The sequence below is a fragment of the Ruditapes philippinarum genome, unplaced genomic scaffold (assembly GCF_026571515.1).
Source record: "Ruditapes philippinarum isolate M1 unplaced genomic scaffold, ASM2657151v2 ctg69_1_1_1_1, whole genome shotgun sequence".
NCBI lineage: Eukaryota > Metazoa > Mollusca > Bivalvia > Venerida > Veneridae > Ruditapes > Ruditapes philippinarum.
Window position 1 is genome coordinate 470,328 of NW_026862474.1, and position 8,710 is coordinate 479,037.

The 8,710-nt window shown below is 33.2% G+C and overlaps 1 protein-coding gene across 1 annotated transcript; it reads right to left on the bottom strand.

The window, feature by feature from the left end:
• Positions 1-1,573: 1,573 nt before the first annotated feature.
• On the bottom strand, positions 1,574-3,027 carry LOC132719198 (heavy metal-binding protein HIP-like). Its single transcript, XM_060702951.1, has 2 exons — positions 2,649-3,027; positions 1,574-1,989 (listed from the first exon to the last, which is right to left on the bottom strand). Exons 1-2 carry the CDS (start codon positions 2,983-2,985, stop codon positions 1,574-1,576), a joined length of 753 nt encoding a protein of 250 aa, XP_060558934.1. The 5' UTR covers positions 2,986-3,027.
• Between the last annotated feature and the right edge of the window lie 5,683 nt (positions 3,028-8,710).

The window sequence follows — 8,710 nt, forward strand, 5'->3', positions numbered from 1 at the left end:
GAATTTTGTGAAGTTTTTTGTTTTCCGACCAAAAAGAAAACACACGACTTTTTAAATTTGTAACTGATATCCTGAGGATTAAACTTCAATTTTACTTTGCTGTAAATATTCAAAAAAAAAACCCGACACATGTTCGTGACATTCATTGGATGTATCCATTTAAATGGCATAGTTGGTTATTTCATGCTGGCAAAATATTTTGGTCAATTTATACTAGCATGAAATAGTGTTTGTGTCTCATGTTCAAGTCTATATGCTTAAATAGAGCTTCAAATTTAACCCAATTGCCTGAAAATGATGCCTTTTTGCGTACACGATACTTATAAATAAATACGGAATTAAAATTAATTTCAGGGAAAGGAAAGAAATTAGTCTTTATGTGAAAATGTGGAGTCAGTAATACACGACGTACAGGTCAAAATAGGAATAAAGGAGAGTTAGGGAGTATTTGATACATGTGTGCATACTCCCATAGCACATCATTATACTTTTGGGGCGTTTGTGTTGCATTTACTTGTGACACCTCGTACTTAATTAACGAGGGCAATGGTAATTGGTGTTAAAGATGTGTTTTATAGATATGTTTGAATTTTTACTTATATACTGGTATTGTTTTGAGTGCATTGTGTGTTACCTTCATATGTATATAATGTTGCAAGTACATAAGTAAATACATCTTATAAGTTGTGCTTAATGCAAAAGCATACCTATAAATTGAAGTATAGATTTTTTTACAGTACGATTTTTCCATAGCAACGTATGTTGCATTTCGCGCATGCGCATTCTGCGTAGGGCAAAAAGGCAATAATTATAGAATACATTTAAGCGTACTAAAAGGCTTTAAAATGCGTGATTTCAAGTTATGTCACCCATAAAAAAGATATTTTGGGATGAATTAAAGCGGCAAGTACTTAAAACGTGAATTGATATTTATAACGGATATACAAAATTAGCGGGACTTATAATTCAACGACCAAAATTCCTCTGTTCAAGGTATCATTGGATGGCTTTTTCATCAGTACTTTAAAGTTAAAACAGCAGGGTGTTAAATATCAAACTTTGTTACCCAAGTATTACATAATGTTACACAGTAGGTATTCCTTTGAGAATGGATTGGCAAGGCGGTAAGTGTCAAACAGATTGACACGTGACCGGATGTTATTTCTAATATCATTCAACCGGTTTGTTTTAGTACCACAACTGATGAAATGATCGCTAAACATGCAGTAATGTGTCGCAAAGGTAGCACAAATGCACACCAAGTAGTATTTTGACCTCCATAATAAAAACTGTACAATATAATTATATTAATTGTCAACAGAGGTTTAGTTGCAAAAGATATACCATGTATATGGCAAATGAGCAAAATGTTATCTCATTTAAGACGTTATATTTTTCCTAGTCGTATACCGATTACTTTGTAGGAGTCTACACTATCTAAATATTTATTATGCAATTATCCCAGTTTGTACCATTTTAGCACTTGCACTTTTGTATCACAACAATAGGATAAAATAATCACATATAATATTCGGGCTAGAAAGGGAAGTGCTGGATCAACGTTGACAAACAGTTAAATCATTTTTATTAATGCACCGGAGAATGTGTTCCAACGATACACATCCTGTTTTATAATCGTGCCACTATGACCACCTGGTAAAACCTCGACCCATATCTTCTGTCCGGCGGTCACTATTGCAACTGTATCAGCTGAAGAACATCCATATCTATCATCACCTCTGAACAATGACGTTGTATATATTGTTCCTTCAATCATTATACCAACAATTAAAGTCTGTTGGGCTAAAACACAGAAAGCTAAACTGAACATGTACAACCCATTGACTGGTGCTGTAAACTTTCCGGTACCAAGGTTATACGCATCTGCTTCGTTGAAGAGGACTGTTGGAAACACTATGATTTGACTGTTCTCAACTGACACAATCGCATTTAATCTTGCCTTAAATGCAACTGTATGTGTTACAGCATCTAAAAATAAAGAACGTTATGAATTTAAAAGCATGCGATATTATTTGTTTTATGCAAACAATTGAAAAACTAGATTTAACTCCTTGAAATGAAATTCCTACTGTATTACTCATAGAATTCTCATTTTTTTGTTCCGTGTGTTAATGTATGTTTCCCTGCATAAAATTCAATTATTGCTCTTCACTAGAATGGTTAATAATATTTCCGCCACAATGATTACTATAATTTCTACAAACTTTCAAAATCCCGTGACGCTTTTGCGACTACATAATAATAACAATTGCACGGCCGTGCATATGATGATGATGCGTCTTTTGCTTTTATCTCAATGGGCTCATATGTGTACTTGTGCACTTGCTGCGAGTTTAATGAAACACATTTTAATTATTCACTGAACACATAGCTTTTATTTATCTTAGACATATATAATGTATAATATCAAGATAAATGCTTGAACTATTGTTCGTGAAACAAGCGGAACAGATACGGATATTTTGTCGTCCTATATTTGATATTAATTATTTTACGCTGATCTGATTGACTTCTTTTAATACTTGTCAATGTTTTCTCTTTCGTTTAATCTCCTATACATATCTTATTACTATGATACAAGTACGAAAGATAAAATTTCTGTTAATGAATGATGAATGCAATGTTACCTGTATGACCTTTAAATTCATTGAGCTTTGTCTTAACTTCCGCTGTGACACCAGAGACTTCTTTCATACTGGCCTCTAAACTTGTTTCCAGCTCTTGTTGATTTGTTTTCATCTGATCACTCACTTCCATCTTAATACTTTCAACTTGTTTAACACATAGCTCAACTTCACTTTTCATATTCTCCATTTTAAATTCCATGCGCACCATTTTTTCTAGGACTTTTTCCTCAAAATCGTATTTAGAACAATGAGGTTCTTTACAATTCCTTCCACTTGTTAAAAGGAAAAGAAGAAACACCTTTTTACAAAGCGACATGTTTGATGTATAGGCTCTCATTACGAACTGCCTAGAACAAATGAACAGTACGGCTTCATGAAGTTATTCAATTTTTGCGAAAATACAATAGAAACTTGTGCCAACTAATTGTTATGCATTTGATTGATTTGTTTTCTTACTCTATAATGTTTTTTTTTTTCTTTTTTTTCCGTTTTTTTTCTTTTTCTTATCGCAAAAGATTTATAACCACAATGTTTTGCAGTAAGTTTTTGGAGGCGGCAAGAAAATTACTATAGATTCGCTGTATTTTCCACTGTTTTGTAGACATAAGTTTCATGAACATTAGATCTGTTTTGCAGATATAGTGCACACTGATACATTTTGAATAAAACACTTTTACTAGCAATGTTTTTATTAAATTAATTATTATTTTAAACACATGTACATCTAAGAAGTTAATCATATGAAAATTTATTCAGAGCTTTGGCGCTCATTTGGAAATCATAAGAAACAGAAATATCTGAAATACATTAATCTCATAAATGCCCAAACAAAATGAAACATGTTGACAATTTTTATGGTGAATGTGAATACAGATTAAATACCGCCCAAAACAGGCGGGCGAAGCAATAAAGTAAATACATAAAAGGGCAACAAAACATAAAACTAACAACAAGAAGAGAACATAGAAGGACAGACATGGTGTTTTTGTACACATGATACAAAACTTTATATTGATATTTAAGTTTCAGCCAAAACTTATCACTATGAAAATAAACAACACAATGTTGTATCAATATTTAAAACATGTAAGGTAAAAATGTTTTTTCAACAAAAATTCAGATTCAGTTTGATTTAGCTTTGGAAAATGGTCAAATATTATATAACCCACTTATCCGATCCATTACCAATAGAATGTTGAAGTACCAAATACGATAATAGATTAGAGTGTCAAAAGTTACTTTAACTGATTAAGAGCATATTATTTTGAAAAGGAAAAGCAAGCATATAAACAAAATCTTACTCTAAATTTAATTTGTTTGCATCTGACTTTCATTCAATCACCAAGTAATTGAATGTGTTCAGGAGGAATATCTGATATACAAGCAAGCGTAAAATCGCTCGTCCATACCAATTAAAGAAATGCATTTATGCACTTTTTTTGTTTTAGAGCATGTAAGATGCTTGTTACCTGACGGAACTACCTCAAAATGTGAAATAGTTTGTCATACAGAACACAAAACGTAAACAAAGTAGAATTTTGACTTCCATACAAAATACTAAATCATTATAACAGCACTAATTGCCAAAAGTCAACGGATGAAAAATAATATTCAAGTAATTGGTCAATGAGTAACCTTTTGTAAATTATAAAAGTACACCAACAATAAAAAGTTTCTAAGATTGAAATAAAATTGAAAGCATCTCTTGTCAGGAGAAATGTCTGCCTTGATATTATTTAATCTTAGGAAAGATTTAGCAATAAATACTAGAACCAACTTCCAAGATAGGGGGGCTGGGCAGCACCGCCTGATATAAAAGTGAAATATTCTCAGTTGGAAAACTAGCATGTAATTGTTTAGTTAACACTATCTTTTTTTAGGTATTTTTATCCTTTTCTATCTCAAATCAATATATGCATGTAAACAACAAACTCTGATTATTATTTACACCCAAAACAAAGAACTCTGATCATTATTTACACCCAAAACAAACACACATCATTTATCAGCCACTTATATGAAATATCTTTTCACGTATACGTCTTTTATACGAAACAAGACAAGACACCTGGCGAGCCCAATCTCTAAACAACTTATGATCAAACAAAACAATAAAATCACCACAAAATGAAGAACACAAAAAATGAATATTTTGACAACTCTAAGATACGGTATAAACCACAAACATTCATCCAACAATATTAACTTCACACAATCTAATCAGCATCAGAAAACAACTTAAACTAAAGCACCCAATATTTACATATATCCTCAAAACAAAGCAGCAACTAATATAATCTTGACAATACCAAACATTCAACCATAATCAACCAATTATATCTTCACAAACAGATATAACTCAACAATCAAAACAACTAATTACAACCAATAAACCCTGATCAATTAAGATCACCACAATTGTATTCAACCACTTCAACAAACCAACAAAACTGACTTCAAAACAACAAAATTCTCTTCAAAACAACAAAATTCTCTTCCCAATAAAAAAATAACCGCTACACACTATCAGCGTGTCTCTCCTAACTGATGTAAAATCTCTCTCCAAACGCGCATATTTGCTAGCTTAAACGATCTGACCTTTAAACATGTATACATTCAGCGACTGGTTTAAACATGATATTTACACTCTATTTAAAACAATGTATCACTGTAAAGAAATATTAACTCGTTGTTTCATCTACAACAATATATCACTGTAGGGAAATATTAACTCGTTGTAAGATACATATCTACATATAAACTTCATGATTATTCTGACAGCCCCCTACTCAAGAAAACACTCCACTGTTTTCAAACAAAATGAATAATCTACAATGTCTCTTTTCAGGTATCGAGTCTACTTAGGTAATCTGCACACACGTTGTCCTTTCCTTTCACAGCTACTATTCTAAACTTATAGTTCTGTAGAAACAATGCCCATCTCATTATGCGGCCACTTTCAACTTTACATTTCTGAATATACGTTAAAGGAGCATGGTCTGTATGCAGCTCAAATTCTTTCCCGTACAAATATTTGTTGAATTTCTTTATTCCAAATACCATTGCAAGACATTCCCTTTCGATAACCGAGTAGTTTCTTTCTCTATTCAACAATTTCTTACTCGCGTAAGCTATTGGAAGCAGACCATCATCAAACTGTTGAAGAAGTGCAGCCCCAACACCGGTATCTGAAGCATCACATTGCAAAACAAATGACTTTGAAAAGTCTGGAAGTCGTAGTATTGGTGATCGTGTCAGTACTTGCTTCAATGTCGTAAAGGCTTTTTCATGTTCTGGTTTCCATATGATTTTATTTGGCTGTCCTTTCTTCGTAAGATCTGTCAATGGTGAAGCAATTTCTGCAAATGAAGCAATGAATTTTCTGTAGTATCCAGCTAGACCAAGAAATGATCTCAGTTGCTTCTTTGACTCTGGTCGCATAGCGTCTCTAATTTTGACTAATTTGTCATCTTCCATTTGCATTTGTCCTTTGCCAACAACATGACCGGTAAATGGTATACTTTCAAATCCAATCATACATTTAGAAGGTTTAACTGTGATCTTTGCTTCTCGTATTCTTTCGAACAACTGTCTCAACATTTTTATATGTCTCTCCCATGTAACCGTATGTCCAAGCACATCGTCAACATAGTTATCAGTATCATTCACTCCGGAAAGCAACTTCCGCATCATTCTATTAAATGTTGCACCAGAATTGACCATTCCAAATGGCATCTTTCTGAATTGGTAACTACCTTCTGTTGTAGAAAATGCTGTGAGATGTCTTGATTTTGCTTCAATTGGTATTTGCCAAAAACCTTTGGTCAAATCAATTTTTGTGAAGAACTTATCTTCTTTTAGCTTTGCCATCACATCCTCAACATTACCCATTGGTTCTGTATCAAACTTTGTTACAGAGTTGAGTCGTCTGAAGTCAATACAAAAGCGGTTTGTATTATCCTTTTTCTTCACCAAAACAATTGGTGAATTATAATCAGAATTTGCTGGTTCAATGATACCACATTCAAGCATTTTCTTAATTTCATCCTCTACCGCTGTCCTTTTTGCATATGGTATCGTATATTGTCTAACACGAATTGGTGTTTTGTCAGTCAACTCAATCTTGTGAGATTCAAGATCTGTAGTTCCGGGAATATCAGTAAAAATATCCTCAAATTCTTGAAGCAACGCATTTACTTCTGATTTTTGTTCAAGTGTTAATTGATCATTAACATTAACATCTCTGTACGTCTCTTCACTCTGTGTGTCTACTAGTTCTAAAAGATTTTCATCATCAACAACCCCAGTTTCATCATTATTTTCGGCCTCTATTACAGCTACACTCGCACAAATTCTATCTTCTCTTTCTTCGTATTTCTTCAGAAGATTTATGTGGTACATCCCAATTCTATCACCTACTTTCACTTTGAAGTCAAACTCGTTGACTGCTTCACTTACAACAAATGGACCTTTCCATTGTTACATCAGTTTATTGTGTGTTGAAGGCAGGAGCAATAAAACTTTGTCTCCTTTCTTAAGACTTCTTTGTCGTGTTTACTTATCGTAATGATGTTTATACTCTTCTTGTGAGTTGCTGAGATTCTCTCTAGCAATCTTGCATGTTTGTTCTAATCTATTCCTCAAATCTAGGACGTACTCATACGTATTACGTGTCTCTGGTACTTCTGTCGGGCATAACGGGCGCGCGCCTTTAAACTACTGCCAGTAGTTGAATTCGTATAAAAAACAACAAAGCACACAAAGCTGCACAATATGTCGTTCAAATGTTTGTAATTAAACATTCGGGACTACGCCTACATTATTTCCATTATTATATTTCTGCGCATTTGAACTCAAAACCAATATCATACAAGAACACATACAAAAATAAGATGTATAAGGTATATTTTAGTAAAACGTGCCTTATGCATTTGCATTTAGATAAGTATTACATATTGTGCCTTCTTCTTTTTGTTTCGAGGTAGTGTACCTTTAAGAGCCCTCCTAATGTACTAATTTTCCCCTAGCTTTTGTTTACTAATCGTATACAGTGTGGCAATACCACTTGACTATGACGTCATGTTCGGCATCATTTCCAAGACAAATGTTGCTCGATTCGGAAAAGAAAACATTTTCCGTTTTTCGAAAAAATACAACTTAAATGAATAACAAGACAAAAACATAAACAATACTTACAATTAGGCGTTTAAATCGGCCTTCCGCTCTATCTCGGAAATGCCGTTCGCTCGTTTTACTGTACACCACAATTTTGAAGTGGAGCGACCGTTCGCCGGGCGTGAACATGCAAAGGGCCTTATATCATAACTCAGTTGCCCCGATGAATTTTTGCGAAACAGAGACTTTTCTCTTTTTTGCCAAAACTAGCAAACATTGTACTGTTTTATCTCTAAAACAAAAATAGTTATATAATTTAAGTTGATATTGGTTATATTTTTAACATATATTGTACTTAAGTTTTAATGTATTATATGGTGGCAATCCTGTAAATACATGAAGTTATTGTAAATGAAAATACACCACATGATTCATGGCAGATAAACTACATGTATGTTTGATTTTATTAGGGAAAATATTGCAATTGAATATATCAGACTCTAAATGGACGGGGAAATGGACATAATTTCGACGCAACGGACAATAAAGATTTGCAACGGGTACGTAGATCTATGTTTAAAGATAAATTAAATCGTGAAGGAAGTAATTCAAATTGAGAATAATAAGTAATAGCCTTTAAAAAAATGATTTACTTTACTTTATTTTATAATATATTGAAAATAGCTTGGATATTCTAAATGATATTTACATGACGGCGAAATGGACACATTTTCGACGCTATCGAGATTTTTATATAATGGTTTTATGTGCAGACAAGAAGCGCCGCAATGCGACGAAAACCAGGTTTTCAACGACCAAGTTTTGATGTGACAGCAATTAAGTAATTGTAGAGAAGCTGAAAATTCTATTGTAAGCAAATGACCTTGAACTTGCTCCCAGATATCTTAGTGGCAATCCAAAGCTGCCACTCAGCAAGGTTGGTGTCA

Bases quoted from the DNA above. Each gene is read 5' to 3' on its own strand.
- LOC132719198 (XM_060702951.1), bottom strand. From the start codon at position 2,985: ATGAGAGCCTATACATCAAACATGTCGCTTTGTAAAAAGGTGTTTCTT. The intron at 1,990-2,648 runs GTAACATTGCAT...CTTTATTTTTAG, and splicing joins TGAATTTAAAGGTCATACAG to ATGCTGTAACACATACAGTT.